At 41.9% G+C, this 27343-nt stretch overlaps 2 protein-coding genes across 5 annotated transcripts; one reads left to right on the top strand and one right to left on the bottom strand.

Annotated features, from left to right (window-relative positions):
• Positions 1–26731, top strand: LOC115170134 (ATP-dependent zinc metalloprotease YME1L1). Of its 4 annotated transcripts, none has more exons than XM_029726453.1 (18): positions 3–224; positions 12427–12555; positions 14732–14912; positions 16787–16885; positions 17253–17359; positions 17589–17739; positions 18105–18188; positions 18756–18908; positions 19388–19540; positions 19732–19864; positions 20288–20350; positions 20501–20613; positions 21014–21169; positions 22080–22231; positions 25163–25289; positions 25721–25794; positions 26059–26145; positions 26405–26731. In XM_029726453.1, exons 1-18 carry the CDS (start codon positions 192–194, stop codon positions 26546–26548), a joined length of 2139 nt encoding a protein of 712 aa, XP_029582313.1. In that variant the 5' UTR covers positions 3–191; the 3' UTR covers positions 26549–26731. The 4 variants fall into 4 exon arrangements, with proteins under 4 accessions (XP_029582315.1, XP_029582314.1, XP_029582313.1 ...); XM_029726452.1 differs by having other exon boundaries at positions 4–224; positions 18735–18908; XM_029726455.1 differs by lacking the exon at positions 20501–20613 and having other exon boundaries at positions 1–224; positions 18735–18908; positions 20241–20350.
• LOC115170133 (serine/arginine repetitive matrix protein 2) lies at positions 1201–11426 on the bottom strand. The gene is made up of 2 exons (XM_029726451.1): positions 11312–11426; positions 1201–5934 (listed from the first exon to the last, which is right to left on the bottom strand). Exon 2 carries the CDS (start codon positions 5897–5899, stop codon positions 2750–2752), a length of 3150 nt encoding a protein of 1049 aa, XP_029582311.1. The 5' UTR covers positions 5900–5934; positions 11312–11426; the 3' UTR covers positions 1201–2749.
• Positions 26732–27343: the final 612 nt, after the last annotated feature.

The following is a 27343-nucleotide window of genomic DNA, read 5'->3' as shown; positions in this document are numbered from 1 at the left end:
GTTGTCAATGTAAAATATCCGGTTGACCTTTATAATTAGCCGCTTTCCATTTCGCGAACTTCACGAGCAAACTGAGTGGATGGCTGGACCGCACACTGGACAGCAGTTTCAGTGAAGGAACGAGAAACAAGGGCATATCGGAAAGGAACCTCTAAACACATTGCTGGCCTGTCTAGAGAGCGATATTGGGAATGTTTTCCTTGTCAACAACAGTCCAACCACAGGTAAAACAAAAAGAAGAAAAAAGTAGCTAACTAGCTAGCTTACTTTAACGTGTCAGCTAGCTAGCCATTAACAGTAGCTTAGTGTTGTTTACCTGTTAACGTTACAGTAACTAGCTAGCTGTCAATCCTTTCTGGGCAAGTAGTGAAGTCTATGTAACGTTGGGTAGTGCTGTTGACCCCAAAATATAGTTATTGTGCAGTTTGAGGGATATCTTGTACATTTCAAAAGGTTTTAAAATATACTTTAACCTGCCCACGGCCGTTGTTAGCTAGATGAGTTAACGTTATCTAGCTAATGTGTGTTACTGCTGCTGACTGCACAAATCTCGATGTTAAAAACTGCGTCAGTTAGTGTGGCACTAATGTTACCCAGGGTTTCTGGTCTCCTTGGGTAGTTGCTGCAATCTAGCTAATTCTCACAGCTAAATTAGCTAGTTTAACGTTACGTCAAGCCAACTGCTGGCTAACGTTACTTCACAACTGAGAAGAAATTCCTGAAATGTAGCTAGCTAGTTTATGCTACTATTACGGAATGTCAGGTGGACAGCTTGCTACATTGCAACGAGGTCAGGGTCTGGACCCGACATGGATCATGATGGAGAGGCAGTCAGGGGTGTGCAGAATAGTATCCCAAGAGCCTTTATTTTAGTGCAGCAGTGATGTAAGGGGAGGCTATAGCTAGCTGGCTAAACTTGACTGATTTGTGAAATAATGTAACTAGACAGCTGTTGGTTTTGTGGCACCTGCGTAGTCTGTTCTGTTTTGATCCTCATGAGTAGACAGACTGTCACCTAGTGGGCTGCTGGTGTCCAATCACAGGTACCGTCTCCTGCCGGTGTGCCCTTGAGCAAAGTATTTTACTCATACACAGCTCCAGGGGCAGCTGGATGAGCTGATATTAGCCAACTGACCACAATCTGATTTCCAAACATGTTTGATACACTCGAAAGCCATGTACTGAATAAGAACAGAAGAATGGACCTTTTTGCTTTTTATTGAGATTTAAAAACCATCAAATGTAATAGATCTGACATTTTACATAACATGATTATAGAAAATGTTGACTAAAATGTGAAGACTCAATTGAGACTAACCTAGAAAAATCTCACACAAGCTGCCCCGTTTGAAATGTTACTCCTCTGGGCCCAGTTTCCCAAAAGCATTTTAAGGCTACGTTCATGAGAACCATAGGATCCTATGACTCTAACTATGAACTTGGCCTTAAGATGCTTTTGGGAAACCAGGCCCAGGTACAATCAAAATGTACTTATCAGGACTGACAGCCAACAAAGTACAGTAGTCTAAATCCTAAAGATCTGAGTAATGTTGATTTTAAAAAAACTACAAGGATAATATTGGTGAACAAAACCCGCACAGAAGTGAATATCTGTATGTCTTAATGGCTACATTTTTAGGGATGTTGAATTGAAAGTTGCACAGTCCAGATAACAATAACCATTTAACCCCATAAAAAGGTGAATGCAATATCTACACTGAACAAAAATGCAACATGAGGTACAGTTCATATAAGGAAATTAGTCAATTGAAATAAATGAATTAGACCTTTTTATCTATGGATTTCACATGACTAGGAATAGATCAGATAGGAATTGGTCAGATACCAAAAAAAAAAAAAAGCAGGGGGTGTGGCTTGGAACCAGTTAGTATTTTCCTCATGCAGCGTGACATCTCCTTCGTATAGAGTTGATCAGGTTGTTGATTGTGGCCTGTGGAATGTTGTCCCACTCCTCTTCAATGGCTGTGTGAAGTTGCTGGATATTGGTGGGACCTGGAACACGCTGTTGATCCAAGATTCCAAATGTGCTCAATGGGTGACATGTCTGGTGAGTATGCCGGCCATGGAATAACTGGTACATTTACAGCTTCCAGGAATTGTGTACAGTTCTTTGCGACTTGGGGCTGTGCAATTTCATGCTGAAACATGAGGGGACGGCGGCAGATAAATGGCACGACAATGGGCCTCAGGATGTTGTCACTATCTCTGTGCATTCAAATTACCATCGATAAAATGAAATTGTGGCAATAGCTCTGGTGAACATTACTGCAGTCAACATGCCAATTGCACACTCAACTTGTGTGACAAAACCGCACATTTTAGTAACCTTTTATGTCCGGTCACACAAGGTGCACCTGTGTAATGATCATGCTGTTTAATCAGCTTCTTGATATGGCACACCTGTCTGGTGGATGGATTTCTTAGCAAAGGAGAAATGCTCACTAACAGGAATGTAAACACCTTTTGCACAACTTGAGTTGCTTTTTGTGCGTATTTAAAATGTCTGGTATCTTTTATTTCAGCTCATCAAACATGGGAGCGACACTGTACATGCTGCGTTTTATATATTTTTTCTGTGTATGTTCATGACAGTGATCACCCGAATAGGCCACCCTCATCTGATCATGTAGTTTTCTATCAAAAATTAGGCTATACTGGCACACACATTTTTACAAACTAGATAAAGGGGTACTGTCGCTGGCTGGGCTGTCGCCAAACATCATCCTGCTTATGGCACCGATAAAGCTATTACAGTCACTGGCGGTAACTGGCTTCTTGGTGACTTCTCTATATTCTTCCCGGTTTCATTTTCTTCATCCACCCTCCCCGTTTCATTTTCTTCATCCACCCTCCCCGTTTCATTTTCTTCATCACTTTCTTCCACTGGTGGAAATCCTGCTTCCTCTGTTTTTTCTTTGGAGTGGAAGGAGCGTTTGACTGGAGGTTCACCGTTGGCCTTATCCTGCTCTGCCTCCCTCTTAACTTTGTTTGCTGCACCAGGGGGACGGCCCCTTTTCCGTGGGGAACCATCATAAATGAGGGGCTTGGTTCCATCCTCCATCTTGCGTGGGCGGCCTCTTCCCCTAGGTTCAGCGACTGGAGGATCATCGCGTGTATAGATACGCGGCCTTCCGGGGGGCCGCCTTGGTTGGCTTTCCTGCTTTCTATACTCTTCCCCCTTGGGTGTTAGGATCTTCCTTATCGATTCAACTTTACTGGGCCGGCCATGCTTATTAGGGGAGGGGGCAACCACTTTTCGGGGTCGGCCACGCAGCGGCTTCCTTATCACCTTCAGCATCTTGGGTTGTGTAAACACTGATCCTTTAGGCCTACCTCTGTTAGGTGTTGTGGGGCTAGCCCCTAACTTGGAGACCGATCCTTTAGGCCTACCTCTGTTAGGTGTTATGGGGCTAGCCCCTAACTTGGAGACCGATCCTTTAGGCCTACCTCTGTTAGGTGTTATGGGGCTACCCAGTAACTTTGAGACCGATCCTTTAGGCCTACCTCTGTTAGGTGTTATGGGACTACCCAGTAACTTGGAGACCGATCCTTTAGGCCTACCCCTGTTAGGTGTTATGGGGCTACCCAGTAACTTTGAGACCGATCCTTTAGGCCTACCTCTGTTAGGTGTTATGGGGCTAGCCCCTAACTTGGAGACCGATCCTTTAGGCCTACCTCTGTTAGGTGTTATGGGACTACCCAGTAACTTGGAGACCGATCCTTTAGGCCTACCTCTGTTAGGTGTTGTGGGGCTAGCCCCTAACTTGGAAACGGATCCGTTGGGCCTACCTCTCTTAGGTGTTATGTGGCTAGCCCAGAGAAAGCTAGTGGGGTCACTGGGGGTAACTGGCTTCTTGGGGTCTTCTCTATATTCCACCTTCCACTTTTCACTTTCTTGATCCACCCTCCCCGTTTCATCTTCCTGATCACTTTCTTCTACTGGTGGAAATCCTGCTTCCTCGCTTTTTTCTTTGGAGTGGAAGGAGCGTTTGACTGGAGGTTCACTGTTGGCCTTATCCTGCTCTGCCTCCCTCTTAACTTTGTTTGCTGCACCAGGGGGACGGCCCCTTTTCCGTGGGGGAACATCATAGATGGGGGACTTGGTGGCAGCCTCAGGCTTGCGTGGGCGACCTCTTCCCCTGGGCTCAGTGACTGGAGGATCATCGCAGGGATAGATACGCAGCGTTCCGCATGGTGTTGGTTGGCTTTCCAGTTTCTTTAGCTCTTCTTCCTCATCTGATGTTAGTATCTTCTTTGGCCTACCCCTTTTCAATTGAACTATACTGGGCCGGCCATGCTTATTAAGGGAGTCAACCACTTCTCGCGGCGGCTTGCCCATCACCTTCAGCATCTTGGGTTGCGTAAACACGGATCCTTTCGGCCTACCTCTCTTAGGTGTTGTGGGGCTAGCCCCTAACTTGGAGACCGATCCTTTAGGCCTACCTCTGTTAGGTGTTGTGGGGCTAGCCCCTAACTTGGAGACTGATCCTTTAGGCCTACCCCTGTTAGGTGTTGTGGGGCTAGCCCCTAACTTGGAGACTGATCCTTTAGGCCTACCCCTGTTAGGTGTTATGGGGCTACCCAGTAACTTGGAGACCGATCCTTTAGGCCTACCTCTGTTAGGTGTTATGGGACTACCCAGTAACTTGGAGACCGATCCTTTAGGCCTACCTCTGTTAGGTGTTATGGGGCTACCCAGTAACTTTGAGACCGATCCTTTAGGCCTACCTCTGTTAGGTGTTATGGGACTACCCAGTAACTTGGAGACCGATCCTTTAGGCCTACCTCTGTTAGGTGTTGTGGGGCTAGCCCCTAACTTGGAAACGGATCCGTTGGGCCTACCTCTCTTAGGTGTTATGTGGCTAGCCCCTAACTTGGAAACGGATCCTTTGGGCCTACCTCTCTTAGGTGTTATGTGGCTAGCCCAGAGAAAGCTAGTGGGGTCACTGGGGGTAACTGGCTTCTTGGGGTCTTCTCTATATTCCACCTTCCACTTTTCACTTTCTTGATCCACCCTCCCCGTTTCATCTTCCTGATCACTTTCTTCTACTGGTGGAAATCCTGCTTCCTCGCTTTTTTCTTTGGAGTGGAAGGAGCGTTTGACTGGAGGTTCACTGTTGGCCTTATCCTGCTCTGCCTCCCTCTTAACTTTGTTTGCTGCACCAGGGGGACGGCCCCTTTTCCTTGGGGGAACATCATAGATAAGGGGCTTGGTGGCATCCTCCGTCTTGCGTGGGCGACCTCTTCCCCTAGGTTCAGTGACTGGAGAATCCTTGCGTGGATAGATACGCGGCCTTCCGAGTGGCCTTAGTTGGCTTTCCAGTTTCTTTCTATCCTCCACCTCGGGTGTTAGGATCTTCCTTATCGATTCAACTTTACTGGGCCGGCCACGCTTCTTTGGGGAGGGGTCAACTGGTTTTCGGGGTAGGCAAGCCGCCCCGAGGCTTATCACCTTCAGCATCTTGGTTTTCATAAACACTGATCCTTTAGGCCTACCTCTCTTAGGTGCTAGCCCCGTAACACCTAACTTGGAGATGGGTCCTTTAGGCCTTCCCCTCTTAGGTGTTGAGGGGTTACCATTAGACAAGGCATTATCTGACTTGGAGACTGATCCATTTTTGGACGGCCTACCCCTTCCCCTCTTAGGTATTGAGGGGTTACCATTAGACAAGGATTTATCTGACTTGGAGACTGATCCATTTTTGGGTGGCCTACCCCTTCCCCTTTTAGGTGTTGCGAGGTTACTATTGGACAAGGCTTTATCTGACTCCTCTTCACTGCCAACAACATCTACCTGCACTTCAGAATTGGTTGCGTCTTCTTCCACTTCCATTTGAATCTCCATTCCTTCTATTATTTCATCCTGGTTCAGGGCCATTCTCCGATGGACCTGTGATCTTCAGGTGCAAGCCACTGTGAAAGACATTGACATGGTTACTTATAAAAAAAATATATATATATGTAAATTGCCCTGAAATTAAAGACAAATCTGCCCAAAGAGTTTTTTTTCTCTCTTTTGATTCCATGCAATTCTATTAGGACAGCAATAAGGTCAGTGATTTGAAATCAGATATCATTAAGTTGGTTTACTGATACGGTTTGTGGTAAAGGCCGACCCAACCATAGGTTAAATAACTAACTACACTTTTTATAGGGTTAGGGTTCCCACACGGCCATATTTCCATGTTACAGAGCTTGTTTGCAGAAAACAGACAGACATGTACCTGTGCTAATTGGCTATCTATGTCTCCGAACACCTGTGTGTAAATGGAAGACTGATGCCACAAACGTGTTGTCACTGAAAAATGTTGGCTGCAACTGTGTTAAGTAAGTATATTTAGCATTTGTTTGTTATTTTGTGATATGAAAGTAGAGGGCTTTGTTTCTAGAACCGTACCGCAATTGAGAATCAATTCCCGTTTAGATGGGAGTATTTGGTTGTTTTGGCTGCCAGAGCTAATTCGCCTCTAAACAGAACATGTAAGGTCTTTGGACTATAAGGTGTAATGTTCAGAGTGGGCTCAGCTCCCCTGAATGCAACAAAAGTCAAACTTGAGGGGGCTCTAAATAATGCTAATTTTAACCATTCTATTTGTTTAAAATGCAGTGGTAAATGTTTTAGTTATAAATATGGAGAGGGGGGAAAAAAAGCTTCCAAATGAAAACAACCTGGTTTAAACCATTTATATCTACGTGGCTGCACAAAGTCTTCCTGTCCATGAATGGTACTGTAGAATTCTATCGCTGGCTAGAAAGAGGGACTGTCCACTCGGTGCTGAAGCTCCTTTTAAAAATGCGTAGATTTTCCTTTGTACTTCCTAATTTGCCATTTGTTTGCCATGCGTCCTTGATTTTAAAAAAGTTTTATTCCAATGCATTAGATTAATCCATTGATTCATCATTGTTTGCTTTTGTCAGTCAGCTGTTTAGAGCGCTCATTGCTTTGTTTTTCAGGTGCGCCATGGATATTAGTGTTCAGAAGTAGATATTTAGACAACTAGACTCCAACGCTCATCCAATCCATTCCACAAGTATATGACAGTAGGCCTATAGTTGACTCTTTCCGTTAGAACCATTCGATTTTGCAATGGCATAGGCCTTCATTATTTTGGATTTGTGCGCCCATGATGAAATGTTACATAGGTATAGTTACACTTATAGTGCACTTTCTGAGATCTCCAAGATCCAGAATTTGTACAGGGTTTTAATGCTTAATAATGACATAACCCTCATTAATGTAAGGAAAGAAAGGTAGCATTCAATGAATGAATTGACAACTTATGAACTAGGGTGTAAACATGTTTTTTATTCAACTGTGCCTATTTATATTGAATGTAGACTACCTGTTTGTGTAAAATTGCCTAGTCTGAGGGTAGGCTACCGGCAGTGGTGTAGGACTAGTGGAGGGTAAACTCCATTTACCCACCCTTTTTCAGAAAAATGCATTGAAAGTATAGGGAGCGTTACTTTTTCCCCCACCACGATCGGTATTCAGTTTACCCACCAATGTTCCCTCACTTTTTCCGGCACTGAGCAAATTTCGGATCTGCTGAGAGCAAACCTGAACATTGAAAATTGTGCGCATTTTACTGTGAACAACTGAGGTTGTACCCGCGTTAAGTTACAACTAACAGTGGCCAAGTAAGCTACTGTGGCTATTTGATCATAATGTAGGCCTACCATCAAAAACAATGGAGAAAAATACATCCCATAACATTAACATAGAACAGCTATTTATCATTCAGCCTACAGTAGCAGCCAATGTGTGGTGTTCAATGAGGCCTACATTACATGACTGAAATGAGGACGGAAAAAAAACATGCAGGGCTTGACATTTACCCACTTGTCCTTCAGACAAGGAGGTGACTGAAAATGTTAAGATGCAAGAAACCACTTTACAAAATAAAATGCATTAGTATTCCTATACCATTATTAGAGAATTAGACAAATTATGCTACCCTCTGCCTATTGGCTACTTAGCTTATTCAAGCATGTCTCAATCTGACACTGCCCCTTTTAAGACAACAAAAAAGCTCTTTATCTGACTCGCTTTTCAAAGATATCTTAATGTATAGGTTTTGTGCACTTGTACGACGCGATCACTCCCTATTGCTGACTACAAATGATCGTTAACTGGGCTAATAACTCAACTAGCAAAGGATATGAACAAAATGTGCACACATGGCTACATGCAGATCTCGCTTTGATCTCAAAACAAGTGCATCTACTCACGACCGCTCATGCTGTAAACTCAGTCCAGTGCAATGCAAATGGCACAGATCCATATACGGCTATGGTCTATTTTAGAGGTTGACCAATTTATGATTAACGCCGATACCAATTTATTGGAGGACCAAAAAAAGCCGATACTGATTAATCGGCCGATATGTAATTAATGACAATTACAACAATACTGAATGAACAATGAACTTATTTTAACTTAATATAATACATCAATAAAATCAATTTAGTCTCAAATAAATAATGAAACATGTTCAATTTGGTTTAAATAATGCAAAAACAAAGTGTTGAAGAAAGTAAGTGCAATATGTGCCATGTAAAAAAGCTAACGTTTAAGTTCCTTGCTCAGAACATGAGAACATATGAAAGTTGGTGGTTCCTTTTAACATGAGTCTTCAATATTCCCAGGTAAGTTTTAGGTTGTAGTTATTATAGGACTATTTCTCTCTATACCATTTGTATTTCATATACCTTTTGACTATTGGATGTTCTAATAGGTACTTTAGTATTGCCAGCCTAATCTCTGGAGTGAATAGGCTTGAAGTCATAAACAGCGCATTGCGAAGAGCTGCTGGCAAACGCAGTAAAAGTGCTGTTTGAATTCATGCTTACGAGCCTGCTGCTGCCTACCACCGCTCAGTCAGACTGCTCTATCAAAAATACGAGCCTTAGTTTCCGGATTTGACCATATTAATAACCTATCATTAAGAAAACAAAACGTTTATTCTTTCAGTGAAATACGGAAGCGTTCCATATTTAACGGGTGGCATCCATAAGTCTAAATATTGCTGTTACATTGCGAAAGCTTCAAATCGGCCCTAATTAATCGGCCATGCCGTTTAATCGGTCGACCTCTAGTTTATTTGCATATAGGTCTACTGCAGCTCTGGTTGTTTGTGCCGTACCAGTCTGTGTAGAGTACGGGCTGAGTCGTGCATATCAATGCAATAGAATCATACTCCGTATGTTCTGCCTACAAAAACATCTCTTGCATAGTTTGTTTTGTCTGTTGCATTGAAAGTGGCTAATATTGCGTTGATTTCGACCGTTGAGTTAACAGGGGAAAACTCTAGAATAGTGGTCACCGACCTTTGAGTTAAGATCAGAGTCAAAATGCAAGCCGAGATCTACCCCAGATTATTATTATTTTTTAAACATTACTTAATGTAAGCCCACGCAACATTAACCAATTAAAAATAATACTATCAATGAGGTTTGTGCAGTAAGCTATAGACCCAATACATTATCACAGCATATTGGCTTTGCTTGAATTGCCCTGTTGTTCAGGCCATTTTGTAACATTTTAAGTAGACTACAGGATCACACCAGTAATAGATCCATTGTTGTATTACTCGTGAAGCACAGCTGAGCGAACATACCTTTTTAAATAAATTAGCTTTTTATTTTAAAATGGGCCGATGGTGCCTGCAGCAGACTGAGTGTTCACCTCAACATCCTTCCGCTCTCCCTTACCAAAAAGGACACATCTTCCAGATGATGGCGAAACTCGAGTCGCACAGCATTATGTCTGCCTCATGCACAAATTCATGTTGTTACTCCCTATGAACCAAGAAAGTTAAATGTATATTCTCTATTAAAAAACACCCTAGCCGCTAATAATAACGGAAGCCTATAAATACACTTTACTACTCATTCATTACTGCTTGTTGTAGCGCTAAGTGGAAATGGGAAGAACGCAATTTATGGCTTATAAAAGTGTTGAATACAATGTTGACAGTGCTGAGTATGAACATTAAACTCACTCAAACAGCATATCTACGTTACTGCAGCCACTCATCTGAGCCATCCGTTTGGCCAGCGGTAGGCCTATAGTGCACCTGATTTGTACCTTCAGACACATGAAATGTTTCAAAATGGCAACAGTTCGCTACCGTAAACAGCCCGAGATTAATAAAATAAGTAAATAGGAACAAGGCTTTATCGTTTTTTTTTGTTTTTTTTTACAGAAATGTTTGGTTACAGTTTAGAAGGAAAATTGTTACCCACAAAAAAAACTAAAAAAGTTTAACCACTACATCACTTGCTACCAGTTGGCATATTTGAAGTTCATGGTAATACCCATTTGTAATCTAGTCTAATAAATTGACCGTGTGTGTTATGGTGACCATCCTGTTTTCCCGGGACAGTTTCAGCCCCAATTCAGGTCGCCCGACTTTACAAGTAACAAAAGTAAAGTCTGTAAGCAAAAGTAACATTTGTAAGCAAAACTCATCCATTGACGTAGACTTAATCAATATGAGCATAATCAATGGCAATCGCCGAATGTCATTAGGCACACTTCTTTCTGTTTTGTAAACAGATGTCTTTCTATTCATATGAAATGGCGCGAATATACATGCAATGCACTGATTTGATGCTGGGGTTATGAGTGGACGAACATGCAGTTAGTTTACTTAGTGTTTTGTTTGACAAACAAGACGACTGGTTGTGTTTTGTTTTAATTATTTATTTATTTAATTTTTTTTATTGTTGACGTCTTTATTATTACACCCATAAGACCCCGAATGGCACGATGTAATTCGCACTCTGAACATTAGCAAGGTAGCTAACGTTACACCACGTTGATGTTAATTATGACATTTGAACGTTTAAAATAAAAATGTCCACATTGTGTTATTCTACCCACACAACACACGTATTCCACAAGCAACAAAGCAGTAGGATGAGAAAAGGCGTATGCATAAGCCCGGTTTGCTAAAGCCAAGTTTCTCCAACGTTAACGCTACTGATGTTAGCGAGCAGCTAACGTTAGCTAGCAAGGGAAAACATTTGTGACCGCCATTAGCAGGCTAGCCAGCTCGTAGCGTGTTTAACATCAACAGTGCCGCCAGAATTATAGGTTACACAAAAGTGTATGGTAGTAACGCTAGCTGTAACCAGGTTGGATAATCAATTTATGCTAGCTGACTACGTTAGCTAGTTACATTAGCTCCTTGATTGCTATTTGTTTTTTTTAATGTTAACCTTTTATTTAGGTCCTTGATTGCTAACGTTAGTTGAGTAAAAATACACGGCATTCATACATTACCTTGAGGAAATCCTTCGTTTCACCACATGAAGCTCTAGAAATGGTTCTCTGTCGTTGTTGTTAGCTACCACGTCTGAGGGGGGGGGGGGAATAGCTTAAAAAAATCTTTACAACCGTATTTGAATTTGCAACCGCTTCCGGTCCATCCAAGGTTCATTGAACTAAGTGCAAATTATATATATATTTTTTTCTTCATTTCCGATTCTACCACAGACAAAAGGGGTTATTATTACTTTCTATGAGATGTGTGTGTGTGTATATATATATATATATCATAATCACTGATGGAAAAAGTATCCAATTGTCATACTTGAGTAAAAGTAATGATACCTTAATAGAAAATGACTCAAGTGAATGTCACCCAGAAAAATACCACTTGAGAAAAGTCTAAAATTATTTGGTTTTAAATATACTTTAGTATAAAAAGTAAAAGTATACATTTCAAATTCATTATGAAGCAAACAAGAAGGCACCATTTTCATTTTTTTAATTTACGGATAGTCTAGGGCACATTCTAACACTTTGACTTTAATTTACAAATGAAGCATTTGTGTTTAGTGAGTCCGCCAGATCAGAGGCAGTAGGGATGACCAGGGATGTTCTCTTGATAAGTGTGTGAATTAGACCATATTCCTGTCCTCCTAAGCCTTCAAAATGTAACAAGTACTTTTGGGTGTCAGGGAAAATGTATGGAGTAAAAATACATTTATTTTCTTTAGGAATGTAGTGAAGTAATAGTTGTCAACAATATAAATAGTAAAGTACAGATTCCAAATCTGCGACTTAAGTAGTACTTTAAACTATTTTTACTTAAGTACTTTACACCACTGACCATAATTTAAAAAAACATATGTTCATAAATAACTTGTCTATGCTTTCTGCTTATTCAACCTAATATGTAAGCTATATGTCCTTAGTTCTCCTTCCTTTTTTCCTTCCTTACTTCCATCCTTACTTGTTTCCTTACTTTCCTATAATAAGATACTTTGGGAGAGTCCCACATTGTGCATGACTGTGTGTTGTGGGACACAGTTTTAAATTGGTCTTGTAGTTTCATACTAAACAGCAATTAGCGTGTTTGAGCTGATGTCTTCCTGTTGTGTGTTGCCTGGCAGGTCACTGTCCCCTTGAGTCACCTGATCAATGCCCTCCAATACCTGAAGACCGCAGTGGGCAGCAGCAGTGCCGCTGCTAAACCTCAGCATAGAGAGCATGCCTCGGAACAGGACTTGCAGAGCACAGAGGTAAACACATGTGCACATGGCCTACAGCTTGCAGATCTGCAAAGCAGCTGGCAATACTGTTCTGTCCAGCTGTCATGGGCAGCCTAGCTATATGGAAAACAAGGGGATTTCTGTATCCATAAGTGGCCATATACAGTGCTTTCGGAAAGGATTCAGACTTTTCCACATTTTGTTACGTTACAGCCTTATTCTAAAATTGATAATGTATTATTTTTCCTTAATCGACACATAATACCCCAGAATGATGAATCGAAGCAGGTTTTTAGACATTTTTGCTAATTTATTACAAATAAAAATAAAAATACATCTTATTTACATAAGTATTCAGACCCTTTGCTATGACACTCGAAATTGAGCTCAGGTGCATTCTTGAGTTTTTTTCTACAACTCCGAGTCAACCAGGAGTCCAGTTCAATTGATTGGACATGATTTGGAAAGGCACACACCTGTCTATATAAAGTCCCACAGTTCACAGTGCATGTCAGAGCAAAAACCAAGCCATGAGGTCAAAGGAATTTTCCGTAGTGCTCCAAGACAGGATTGTGTCGAGGCACAGATCTGGGGAAGGGTACGCCAACATTTCTGCAGCATTGAAGGTCCCCAAGAACACAGTGACCGCCATCATTCTGAAATGGAAGCAATTTGGAACCACCAAGACTCTTCCAAGAACTGGCTGGCCGGCCGGCCAAACTGAGCAATTGGGGGAGAAGGGCCTTGGTCAGGGAGGTGATCAAGAACCTGATGGGCACTCTGACAGAGCTCTAGAGTTCCTCTGCTGGAGTGCTGCAGAGTTGGTTGTCTTTCTGGAAGGTTCTCCCATCTCCACAATCAGGCCTTTATGGTAGAGTGACCAGACGGAAGCCACACCTCAGTAAAAGGCACATGACAGCCCTCTTGGAGTTTGCCAAAAGGCACCTTAAGACTCTGACGATGAGAAACAAGATTCTCTGGTCTGATGAAACCAAGATTGAACTCTTTGGCCTGAATGCCAAGCGTCATATCTGGAGGAAGCCTGGCACCATCCCTACGGTGAAGCTTGATGGTGGCAGCATCATGCTGTGGGGATGTTTTTCAGCGGCAGGGACTGGGAGACAATCATGATCGAGGGAAAGATGAATGGAGCAAAGTACAAAAATCCTTGATGCAAACCTGCTCCAGAGCGCTCAAACTTGGGCGAAGGAAACTCCCCAAATACAGGTGTGCCAAGCTTGTAGCGTCATACCCAAGAAGACTTGAGGCTGTAATCACTGCCAAAGGTGCTTTAACAAGGTACTGAGTGAAGGGTCTGAATACTTACATAGATGTGATATTTCAGTGTTTTTTTATTTGTAGTAAATTTGCTAAAATTTCTAAACCTGTTTTTGCTTTGTCATTATGGGGTATTGTGTGTAGATTGATGAGGGAGAAAAAAAACAATTTAATCCATTTTAGAATAACGCTGTAACAAAATGTGTTAAATATCAAGGGGTTCGAATGCACTGTGTCTGTAACCTTTGAAATGTTTGAATCCTTTTCAAATGTAATATAATTTGTGGATTGAAATAAAGCATTTTAAAGTGTGTTCCGTGTGTGTACCTGTACTTTGATGAAAAAAAAATATTTTACCTATTTTTTATTTTATTTAACTAGGCAGGTCAGTTAAGAACAAATTCTTATTTTCAATGACGGCCTAGGAACAGTGGGTTTAACTGCCTTGTCCAGGGGCAGAACGACAGATTTTTACCTTGTCAGCTTGAGGATTCGATCTTGCAACCTTTCGGTTACTAGTCCAATGCTCTAACCACTAGGCTACCTGCCGTGATTATTGTGTGTGTGTGTGTGTGTGTGTGTGTGTATGTATGTGTATATATATATATATATATATATACACACACACACACACACACACACACACACACACACACACACACACACACACACACACACACACACACACACACACACACACACACACACATAAAAAAAAAAATATATATATATATACACTTTATATATACCAGTATCCTGTGTGTGTGTGTAGCCAAGTTATCAGGTGGATTTATTCCTTGTTATTATTTTTCTATTATTTCAAAAAAAATCTCTCTACATTGTTGGAAAAGACTCATAAGTAAGCATTTCACTGTTAGTCTGCACTTGTTGTTTATGAAGCATGTGACGAATAACATTTGATTTGTAGCCCACGTGGAGCCTGAGGGACCTGGGCCTGTCTGACCTGGGCATGGGGCAGCTGGACGAGCTAGTAAGCGCTATGTTACCACGTCTGAGTCAACAGGGGGCGCTGTCCTCATCCAGCCCCAGCCAACAGGCATGGAGGACCTCTCACCTCTCCTCACATTCCTTCTTCCACAACAAGCATGGTGAGGTGAAGGACACGTCTACAGTTGAAGTCGGAAGTTTATATACACTTAGGTTGGACTCATTAAATCTAGTTTTTCAACCACTCCACAAATGTATTGTTTACAAACTATAGTTTGGCAAGTCGGTTAGTACATCTACTTTGTGCATGACACAAGTAATTTTTCCAACAATTGTTTACAGACATTATTTCACTTATAATTCACTGTATCACAATTCCAGTAAGTCAGAAGTTTACATACACTAAGTTGACTGTGCCTGTAAACAGCTTGGAAAATTCCAGAAAATTATGTCATGGGTTTAGAAGCTTCTGATAGGCTAATTGACATAATTTGAGTCAATTGGAGGTGTACCTGTGGATGTATTTCAAGGCCTACCTTCAGACTCAGTGCCTCTGCTTGACATCATGGAAAAATCAAAAGAAATCAGCCAAGACCTCAGAAAAAAAAATTGTAGACCTCCAAGTCTGGTTCATCCTTGGGAGCAATTTCCAAACGCCTGAAGGTACCACGTTCATCTGTACAAGCAATAGTACGCAAGTATAAACACCATGGGACCACGCAGCTGTCATTCCGCTCAGGAAGGAGACGCGTTCTGTCTCCTAGAGATGAACGTACTTTGGTGCGAAAAGTGCAAATCAATCCCAGAACAACAGCAAAGGACCTTGTGAAGATGCTGGAGGAAATGGGTACAAAAGTATCTATATCCACAGGAAAATTCGTCCTATATCTATATAACCTGAAAGGCCTCTCAGCAAGGAAGAAGCCACTGCTCCAAACCCGCCATAAAAAAGCTAGACTACAGTTTGCAACTGCACATGGGGACAAAGATCGTACTTTTTGGAGAAATGTCCTTTAGTCTGATGAAACAAAAATAGAACTGTTTGGCCATAATCACCATCATTATGTTTGGAGGAAAAAGGAGGACGCTTGCAAGCTGAAGAACACCATCCCAACCGTGAAGCACGGGGGTGGCAGCATCATGTTGTGGGGGTGCTTTGCTGCAGGAGGGACTGGTGCACTTCACAAAATAGATGGCATCATGAGGGAGGAAAATTATGTGGATATATTGAAGCAACATCTCACGACATCAGTCAGGAAGTTAAAGCTTGGTCGCAAATTGGTCTTCCAAATGGACAATGACCCCAAGCATACTTCCAAAGTTGTGGCAAAATAACTTAAGGACAACAAAGTCAAGGTATTGGAGTGGCCATCACAAAGCCCTGACCTCAATCCTATAGAAAATCTGTGGGCAGAACTGAAAAAGTGTGTGCGAGGAAGGAGGCCTACAAACCTGACTCAGTTAAACCAGCTTTGTCAGGAGAAATGGGCACAAATTCACCCCACTTCTTGTGGGAAGCTTGTGGAAGGCTAACTGAAACGTCTGCCCCAAGTTGAACAATTTAAAGGCAATGCTTCCAAGTACTAATTGAGTGTATGTAAACTTCTGACCCACTGGGAATGTGATAAAAAATAAAGAAATAAAAGCTGAAATAAATCATTCTCTCTACTATTATTCTGACATTTCACATTCTTAAAATAAAGTGGTGATTCTACAGTGAGGGGGGAAAAGTATTTGATCCCCTGCTGATTTTGTACATTTGCCCACTGACAAAGAAATGATCAGTCTATAATTTTAATGGTAGGTTTATTTGAACAGTGAGAGACAGAACAACAAGAAAAAAAAATCCAGAATAACGCATGTCAAAAAATGTTATAAATTGATTTGCATTTTAATGAGGGAAATAAGTATTTCTATGAACGAGTTGATTTTTGAGACACAGAATCACTAATTAAATCCTAAGAGCAAGAATGTTTGAAGGGAAGACCATTAGGTTGAATATGCATATCCAACTCTCCTTCCATTGTCTTTGTAGGGTTCTCTGGTGGTAAAATGGGCACCTCTTACCCTGTTTTCTGCAAACAGATCCCTTCCCCTCTTCAGGCCGTTTGTACAGAGCTCCGCTATTGGCCAGGTAATCAAAGATAATTTTATTCTATTATTTTGTAATTAAGTGACTAATAAATATCCAGCAAAAATCCCAGCGCATTTCGCCTGCAAATGCAAGTCAATGTCAACAGTGGCATATGCTTGTGACAGACATTTTGAATGGGAGTCTATTCCACCGTTGCTATTGGTCTATTTTAGAGGAAGAGTTCATTCAATGAAATGGAGGGCAGGGTGTTGGTGTTTGTCTGCTGTTTTGACAATCACTCACCCGTATTTGAGTGCGATCATGAACACCTAAAGTGCATTCCTATTTACCAAACATCTTTCTACTTAGAAATGCGTGGCTTTGATTTTATACGTGTTGAACATTCAGTATGGGTCCTTGTTTCCAGTGTGGATCCAGAACAGAGGCTTTAAAACTCTAGGGAAACACAAGCGACTGCAGGCAGGCTTTGAGCATCCCATGGAATCAGATGGCTTTACACCCTCCTTTATGAAGGTGAGACCCCCGGTTTGTCTGTACTCTGTCATCCTCCGGAGATAGTACCTGGGTCTTGTTCATTAGACCACACCATAGAAACATTTTTGAAACCGTTTTACAACGGGGGGTGGGGGGGAGCGTATTTTTATATCTTATTTGACAAAGACGAACGTTATCTCCCAGATGCTTTCCTACTTAACATGCCCCTGGTTGCATTGTAAACATATGTGACTGTTGTCTCATGCAGGGCCTCCTGACGCGTGATAAGGGGATGGAGGTGGAAACCTTGGACAAGCTTATGAAGAACAAGAATATTCCCGATGGGCAGCAAGATTCTTTCAAGACCGGGTTTGCTGAGGGCTTCCTGAAATCCCAAGCTCTGACACAGCGCACACAAGGCAAGTATACACTATACAACACTACACTACAAGACCAGGGTCATGCTCAGTAAGACACATGGCTAAACGGTTTGAAACGGAAAACCATAACGGGTGTTCTTAATGGAACAGCTCAGGTAGTACCTCCTTCGTTTCACAACATTGTCTCATGTTTCTAATGCCTACTAAACATTACCTAGGTGTACGTTTTATCTTCCATAAAAATGAAAGTCACCAGCTCTACTCTCCTTGCAGTGAGCATTAAATGACCACGGTTTCAGCTTGCAGGCCCTGAAGGCTCACTGCAACAAGAGATGCATGCCCGCCTTTCATTTTTTTTCTCCCTATTGAATGAAAGTGGATTGGAACTCCCATCTTCTCTGCAGACTCTCTGAGGAGGACGAGGCTGGTCCTGCTAGTCCTGCTGCTCCTGGGACTCTACGGCCTCTCCAAGACCCCCTTCCTATCGGGTAAAGGCTCCTTTTCATTTTGTCCATCTCTCTAATCAAGCTTGAAGTCCCTCGCTCTAGCATGCAGCTTAGTGTGTACTTTTTAAAGCCACAATCTGTAGCTTGCATTTTAGTCAAACTGCACTCCTCGCTGCAGAGGGTTGGGTCAGGAGAAACGTAACCCATGTTAAATTCATACAGTCCATGAGTGACAGTTTTTGAAGCTGTATATTGTCTGTTTAAAGTAATATTCTTTATAAGAGTTAATGGGTAGCCTATGTAATTCATTCATTCATTCATTCATTCAAATGACAGTTGAACAGCATCCCAGATTGAGCCTTTAACTCTTTGCAGATGCATTCAGAATTTACACATAAAAAGCATGTTCAGCAAGTTTGATGAGTAATCAAGATAACTTGGTAATAATATTGTGGGGGTTTTTTGTTTACCAAATGCTTCTAAAAGACAGTGATTTGTTGCCAAACTAAAATAAATCTAACCATAGCTAAGAACGCTTTTGCATCCGAGCTGTGTGATTTCGAACCTTAATCTAACCGTTCTGGACAGTACGATTCCGAACCACATCAGGCCTGGACTCAGCGGTGGACCCTGTCCACATGAAGAATGTGACGTTTGAGCACGTCAAAGGGGTGGAGGAGGCCAAGAATGAGTTGCAGGAGGTGGTGGAGTTCCTCCGGAGCCCAGAGAAGTTCACCGTCCTCGGAGGGAAACTGCCGAGAGGTGCAGTAGACCGTCAAGCTCTTTAATGGCCTTTAGTTGATCAGGGTTGTGTTCATTAGGCACCAAATAGAACAAAACAACTGACTGGAACAAGAAGGACTACGTGGATTTGTCCAGTAAGAAACGATCATTTTTGTTTTCTGTTGCAAAACGCTAAAAATATTAACGTTTCTGTGCCCTAATGAACATAACCCAGGTGTAGACTGACTGAACAATTCTGAATTCAAGAAGTTGTTTAGACAGGAACACAATCTTCCCCTGATGGAAGATGAAAATGGTGCCATTAACTTTGTTGCCACTTTAATTGGCTATTTCTTACAGTTAGTTACATATGTTGTTATTATTTACTTCCTCATTGGATTTCAATCTAATATTTTAGAGTCAATATTCATAAACTGTCTACTTTGTTAGGTGAATATTGTATTACTGTATATTAACCTATTACAGTTGTTCTTGTGTGTGTGTGTGTGTGTGTGTAGGGATCTTGCTGGTTGGCCCTCCTGGTACTGGGAAGACTCTGTTGGCCAGAGCCGTGGCTGGAGAAGCCAACGTCCCATTTTATTATGCCTCTGGCTCTGAGTTTGATGAGATGTTTGTGGGGGTTGGAGCCAGTCGCATCAGGAACCTCTTCAGTGAGTCCCATCTCCTCTTCAAGTCTCCCCTTATTCCTGGCTTCCAACCCTGTACCTAATATTGTACTTTTCACTGTCTTTTTTTAACCCAAACCTGGTTGCAACGATCGTATTGTCAGAATTTATCAACTGTATATCTGAGACCCCAGCCCTAGACTTCAACCCACCCTCTCTATACATTACATCTGCAGAGGAAGCCAAAGCAAACGCGCCGTGCGTAATCTTTATTGACGAGTTGGACAGCGTCGGAGGGAAGAGGATCGAGTCTCCCATGCACCCCTACTCCAGACAGACCATCAACCAGCTACTGGCTGAAATGGACGGGTATGTTTCCAACGGGTTCTTCTGGGTTGTGTTCAATGAGGGGAAACATTGTATAAAACAAAGCCAAATGGAGGATCTACGTGAGATTGTCCAACAACAACACTGTTTTTTTGTTGTTTTTTTTGCACGACCCTACTTTCTGTGTGGAGAAACGTGACATCCCACTGGGCACAGATGTCATTTCAACGTCTAGTGCAACAACAAATATCACAGTCATTGGATTTAGGTTAAATGTTGGGAGAAAAAAATCCCAGAATTCCTGTTGACTTTATGCAAATCCAATCAGTTTTCCACATTGATTCAACTTCAACGCATAAATATATATTTTTATGATGTGGAAACAACGTTGACTCAATCAGTTTTTTTCCCCCAGTAGGATGGATACACCGACTTCCCTGAACGTGTCACAATTGTCGCCCGCAGGTTCAAACCAAACGAAGGGGTCATTATCATTGGAGCGACAAACTTCCCTGAGGCTTTGGATAAGTATGTTAAGCTTTATTCATCTCATAATGTTGCTCAATGAAATGTTTTTTATTTTTTTGTACAGGGTTTCATTAGTTGACGTGAGTACATATTGACTTGCCATGTTAAAACAAACCTAAAGTCAGTGAAGCTCTGTCGCTCCCTCCCTAGCGCTCTGATTCGACCGGGACGTTTCGACATGCAGGTCACCGTCCCCAAGCCAGATGTGAAGGGGCGCACAGAGATCCTCAACTGGTACCTTAGGAAGATTAAAGTAGACCCTGGTACGTGAGCAACATACATGTGTGACCTATGTTGGTCATAGCTTGAGTCTATTGCTGATGAGCAATAGCTTCACACAATTGAATCTGCTGGGCTAAATGCTAATTGGAACTTGCAAATAAACTATGGCTATATGAGAATCTACAGTGGCAACATGCTAATGGCTGTATGGTAATAGACTATGGCTACTTGCTAATGGATACATGCTAATAGCTACATGCTAATGGCTGCATACTTGTAGACAATGGCTATATGAGAATCTGCAGTGGTAACATGCTAATCGCTGCATGCTAATAGTCTATGGCTACATACTAAAAGAGAAGAACATGCTAGTAAGACACACCATAGTTGACCTAGCTTAGCTGTACCTATTCCTGCTAACGACCTGGTTTCCTCATGCAGATGTGGAGGCTGGGATCATCGCCAGGGGAACAGTGGGCTTCTCCGGGGCCGACCTGGAGAACCTGGTCAACCAAGCGGCTCTGAAGGCGGCGGTGGACGGCAAAGACATGGTGACCCTCAAAGAGCTGGAGTTCGCCAAGGACAAGATCCTCATGGGTGAGCTCTGCTGTAGGAATGGGGACGAAATAGATATATACCCCTGTATCACAAATCATGCCCCAGCCCCAACCTCCTAGCCACTTGTTTAGATCCGAGAGGATTAGATGGGCTACCACCCTATTGCTTACACCCATCTTGCGCTCTGATAGGGCAAGTGGAATTGCCACCATATTGCTTATACCTGAGCCTCATATACCCAGACTTCTCACAGTAGTTCGAAAGCCTGGGTAAGTAACTCGGCAAGTACTATCGTGTGGGTGGAGTTCGGAGTCCAGGTAGAAACTAGTGAAACTATCAAACCGATCAAATATTTAATATGGGTGGAGTTCCAAAGAGACATTTCAACAACAAAAAATCTGACTTGAAACAAGCTAGCATGCATAAGATACAGAACAAATGCTGCATAAACCGAGACGCAAGGAAATGCCTCTCCTGAGGGGAAACATAATTTCTACTTATAGACAATAAAATGCCAGTGCTGAATGCCACAGGCTCTCTGACCGCTCTCATTCAAACAAAAAAATCCCTCCCAAGTTTTCTGAGCAAAAAATATATGCATGTAAAAAATATAGTATTTTCTTTTGGGGGGGGGCCATAAAAGACTGTAAAAACAACAGGAAATCATCTCCCAAGTATTCCCACGCATTATAGAGAGACACGTGATCCTATACAAATGTAAGTAAGGTTTGAAATGATTATGTTTTAGTCAAATATTATATCTGTTTGGCCTTCTTTGCCGTCAATTTGCAGTTTATTTTTAATTATGTTCTGGCCCACCGTTAATCCACTCAAGAAAAAACCGTCACGCTGCTGAATCTAGTTGATAATCCCTGACGTCGGGGTTAGGAGTTTATTTGGAATTCGGGGATCTTTGAGCAGGTTTTGGAAATCAACTCTTCTCTCACAGGCCCAGAGAGGAGGAGTGTGGAGATAGACAAAAAGAACAAGGAGATCACGGCGTACCACGAGTCTGGCCACGCTATCGTGGCGTACTACACCAAGGATGCCATGCCCATCAACAAGGCCACCATCATGCCCAGAGGACCTACGCTGGGTCATGTAAGTAGGAATGGAAATGGGGACAAATCTATAGAAAACAACATGGGTAGGGAAGGGTACAACCAGTAGCATTTCACTGTACCGTTTACACCGTGTCCTGTGCACTGAGGTTATTATAGACACACACTCTCACACATCTCCCATCCTCTCACCTCATCGTTTTCCCTCAATCCCAACAGGCTGTTGTGACTTGGATTTAAAAAGAATAGCGCAGAGACTGGTGCAAAAAATATGGTTGGAGGAAACTCTCTCCCCCATGTTTACACCAATCCAATGCGTTTTTACTTTAGTAGTACATACTTGTAAGAAGAATCAAGATAGCTATCTTATTTTTTGTTGTTGTTGTTAGCTAGTGATGCACAAGCTAGGCCTATTTGAAACATTGACATCTCTTGGCTGCATTTACCTGCCACAGTAGCTTGAAAATCAATGATGTGTAAAACCTTATCATCAGCAATCTATCTATGTATTGGCCATTGAGAGGCTTTGAATACTTTCAGGATTTTTTTTTTTTTTTTTAAGAATTATAATTTAAATGTTGTTTGTTTAGTTAACATAATATAATTTAAAAGTATACATTAAGCTGTAATAGAATAAATGTGTCAGAATGAATTTAGACATTAATAAATGCATTTCTTTAGCTTCTGAAATGTTTTTTATAACCAAGGACCAAGATGTGTATAAAGCCATCCAGGGTTTATATACATCATTGTTGAAAACACCCCAAAAGCTTGAAAACCCGATTACATTTTTGCCCTAAGTTTTTAACATTTTATTTGAGATTCTTATACCACATTTTGTTATGTTACAGCCTAAATTAAAAATTTATTACATTTTTATATTTTTCTCAACCATCTGCACACAATACCCCATAATGACAAACTAAAAACTAAAAATATCTCATTTACATAAGTATTCACACCACTGAATCAATACTTTGTAGAAGCACCTTTGGTGAATACAGCTTGCAGATTTTTCTCAAGCTCTGTTAAGTTAGATGGGGAGTGGTGGTGAACAGCAATCTTCAAGTCTTTCCACAGATTTTCAATGGGATTCAAGTCTGGACTTTGGCTGGGTCACTCAAGGACTTTCACATTCTTGTTCTGAAGCCATTCCAGCATTGCTTTGGCTGTATGCTTGGGGTCATTGTCCTGTTGAAATGTAAATCTTCACCCCAGTCTACGGTCGTTTGCACTCTGAAGCAGGTTCTCATCAATGATTTACCTGTATTTGGCTTCATTCATTGTTCCCTCCATCCTTACCAGTCTCCCAGTTCCTGGTGCTAAAAAGCATCCCTGTAGCATGATGCTGCCACCACCATGCTTCACAGTAGGGATGGTGTTAGACGGGTGATGAGCTGTGCCTGGTTTTCTCCAGACATAACGCTTTGCATTCAGGGCAAATACTTACATTTTTGTCTCATCAGACCACAATCTTTTGTCTTATGATCTGTCTTTCACGTGACTTTTTGCAAACTCCAGGCGTGCTGTCATGTGCCTTTTTCACAGGAGTGCCTTTTTCTCAGGAGTGACTTCTATCTGGCCACTCTCCCATAAAATCCAGATTGATGAAGTGTCGTAGAGACTGTTGTTCTTCTAGCAGGTTCTCCCATCTCAGCCAAGGAACTCTGTAGTTCTGTCAGTGGTCATTGGGTTCTTGGTCACCTCCCTGACCAAGGTCCTTCTTGCCCGGCTGCTCAGTTTGGTCGGACGGACAGTTGTAGGCGGAGTCTGGGTAGTTCCATATATTTTTTTTCTCAATTTCCCAATGATGGAGACCACAGTGCTCTTGGAAACTTTCAACACTCAAGAAATTGTTTTATACCCTTCCCTCATCACAATTATATTTCGGCAATCTACGGACAGTTCCTTGGACTTCATGGTATAGCTTCTGCTCTGACATGCACTGTCAACTGTGGGACCTTACACTGAGTGTACTAAACATTATGGACACCTATTTCCATGACAGACTAACCAGGTGAATCCAGGTGGAAGCTATGATCCCTTATTAATGTCACCTGTTAAGTCCACTTCAGTGTAGATAAAGTGGAGGAGACGGGTTAAATAATAATTTTTAAGCCTTGACATGGATTGTGTATGTGTGCCATTCAGAGGGTGATTGAGGAAGACAATATTTAAGTGGCGTTGAACGAGGTATCAGGCGCACCGGTTCGAGTGTGTCAAGAACTGCAACGCTGCATGGTTTTTCACGCTCAACAGTTTCCAGTGTGTATCAAGAATGGTCCACCACCCAAAGGACATCAAGCCAACTTGACACAACTGTGGGAAGTATTGGAGTTAACAAGGACCAGCATCCCTGTGGAATGCTTTCGACACCTTGTAGAGTCCATGCCTCGATGAATTGAGGCTGTTCTGATGGCTAAATGGGGTGCAACTCAATATTAGGAAGGTGTTCTTAATATTTTGTACACTCAGTGTATATAGACAGGTGTTTTTCTTTCTAAATCATGTCCTAACAATTGAATTGGCAGGTGGAATCCAATCAAGTTGTAGCGTCATCTGAAGGATGATCAAAGGAAATTGGATGCACATGAGCTCAATTTGGAGTGTCATGGCAAAGTCTTGTAAATACTTATGTAGATATTTATTTCATTTGCAATAAATTTGCCAAGATTTGTAAAAACATGTTTTCAATTTGTCATTTTGGGGTATTGTGTGAGGGGGGGATCTATTTAATCAAGTTTGAATGCAGGCTGCCTGTAACGTAACAAAATGTGGAATAAGTCGAGGGGTATGAATACTTTCTGAAGGAACTGTAGGTTATCTGTACCTCCATGTTTTTTAGGAATCCATTCCACTGAGCATACCAATACCATAAGGCCTCATTTTGATATAATGAAAAATGAGTGAAATGGTTAGTTCCATTTCCTGCCAGGCCTCACTCTCCCCCCCCCCCCCCACTGTCTTCCAGGTGTCCATGCTCCCAGCTGATGACCGCTGGAGCGAGACGCGTGCTCAGCTGCTGGCCCAGATAGACGTCAGCATGGGAGGCCGTGTGGCAGAGGAGATCATATTTGGCAACGAGTTCATCACCACTGGTATGCAAGGGGGTGTAGGAGGGTAATTTGACTAAGGAATTACAGTATACACCTTGTGCAGTACTGTAGTGTTATAAGAATATTCCTCAAAACAGGATGGTGCGTCTCAAGGGGTATCATCCAGATGTATAATATTCATTCTAAATGTTGGGCATTTATGTTTTTGAGGGTACGATATGATCATTTATCTGTTATTCAAACTGACTTACAGAATTGCGGAGATTATCAGTGACACGTATTTTCAGTATTATGTGGCCCATGCAGGAATCGAACGCACATCATTAGTGTTGCCAGCACCGCGCTGTATCTCACTGAGACGTTGATATCTTTTAGCCCATTAATCATCTTCCAAAAGTGCTTCATTTTTTTAAAGACTAAACAAATTCTATATAAACAACATGTTCAACTTCTTGTTGTTTTTTTTTTTTCAGGTGCATCAAGTGACTTTGATGCTGCCACCAGAATTGCAAAAATGATGGTGACCAGATTTGGTATGTGTGAGAGGGTAAGTTATGGATGCTGGACGTATGGTCGGGAGAGACAAAATGAAGTCATGTCTAATAAAGCGTCAGCAAAGTCCTGCTGTTTTTACTGTATACCTTTCAGGGCATGTAGTGTTGAACTTTGAACCCTGATTCTCAATTCATTTAGCTTTATTGGCATGAATGGCAACCACCCAATTTTGCAGCACTACATATATATTGTATTCTCTCTCTCCGTTCTCACTCTCTCTCACACACACACACACACACACACACCTATGTTGTAGCTGGGTGTCATGACCTACACTGACCAAACCAAGCAGAGCCCAGAGACACAGGCTGCCATCGAACACGAAGTCAGGAAACTTTTGAAGGTACGTTTCCACCTCCATCATCCTTCCAAGCCCCTGACCCAGTGCTCTTTGGCTTGTGTTTTTTTTATTTTTTAATCTTCCCCTTTTCTCTAACTGAGCATATTCGGAGTATCACAGTTTAGGGAAATAACAGGCACAATTTGTGTGTGTGTGTGTGTGTGTGTGTAAGCCCTAATTCCACTGTAATATATACAAGCCCTTTTCAGAAATTCACTCAATCCCTACATGTGTTAACTCCTCTGGTTTGTATGGTCCCCAGGATTCGTACGAGCGGGCCAGGGCTCTCCTCAAGTCTCACGCCAAAGAACACCAGAACCTAGCCAATGCCCTGCTGCAATACGAGACGCTGGATGCCAGAGAGATCAAGATGGTCCTGGAGGGCAAGGGCTTGGAGACAAGATGAGACTTCCAAGGGTGGAGGTGTCACTCTGGTTAATTTGGGAGATTGGGTGAGGGGTGGGAAGACAATACATCGCTGTCCACAGTGATTTCACAGTCTACGCAAACAGAGCTACGGAGCTGTACATGTGTACAGGAAGTATTCACAGCCTGAATTTAAAACTGATTAAATTATGTTTTTGTGTCACTGGCCTACACACAATGCCCCATAATATAAAAGTGGAATTATGTTTTTAGAAATATTTACAAATTTTATAAAAAATGAAAAGCTGAAATGTCTTGACTCAGTAAGTGATCAACTCCTTTGTTATGGCAAGCCTAAATAAGTTCAGGAGTAAAAATGTGCTTAACAAGTTGCATAGACTCACTCTGCAATAATAGTGTTTTAATGTGATTTTTTTGAATGACTACCTCATCTCTGTACCCCACACACATACAATTAATTGTCTGTACGGTCCCTCAGTCATGCAGTACATTTTATACACAGATTCAACCACAAAGACCAGGGAGGTTTTCCAATGCCTCTCAAAGAAGGGCACATATTGGGAGATGGGTAAAACATTTAAAAAAGCAGACATTGAATATCCCTTTGAGCATGGTGAAGTTATTAATTACACTTTGGATCAATATACCAAGTCACTACAAAGATATAGGCTTCCTGCCCAACTCAGTCACATTTCAGCAGGACAAAACCTCAAACACAAGGCCAAATATTCGCTGGAGTTGCTTACCAAGACGACATTGAATGTTCCTGAGTGGCCTAGTTACAGTTTTAACTTAAATCTGCTGAAAAGCTATA

This window comes from Salmo trutta, chromosome 31, assembly GCF_901001165.1.
Source record: "Salmo trutta chromosome 31, fSalTru1.1, whole genome shotgun sequence".
Taxonomy (NCBI): domain Eukaryota; kingdom Metazoa; phylum Chordata; class Actinopteri; order Salmoniformes; family Salmonidae; genus Salmo; species Salmo trutta.
The sequence above is the reverse complement of the archived record's forward strand: the minus strand, read 5'-3'. Positions and strand labels throughout refer to the sequence as shown.

Bases quoted from the DNA above. Each gene is read 5' to 3' on its own strand.
- LOC115170133 (XM_029726451.1), bottom strand. From the start codon at position 5,899: ATGGCCCTGAACCAGGATGAAATAATAGAAGGAATGGAGATTCAAATG.
- LOC115170134 (XM_029726452.1), top strand. From the start codon at position 192: ATGTTTTCCTTGTCAACAACAGTCCAACCACAG. The intron at 225-12,426 runs GTAAAACAAAAA...GTTGCCTGGCAG, and splicing joins CAACAACAGTCCAACCACAG to GTCACTGTCCCCTTGAGTCA. The intron at 14,913-16,786 runs GTGAGGTGAAGG...TTGTCTTTGTAG, and splicing joins CTTCTTCCACAACAAGCATG to GGTTCTCTGGTGGTAAAATG.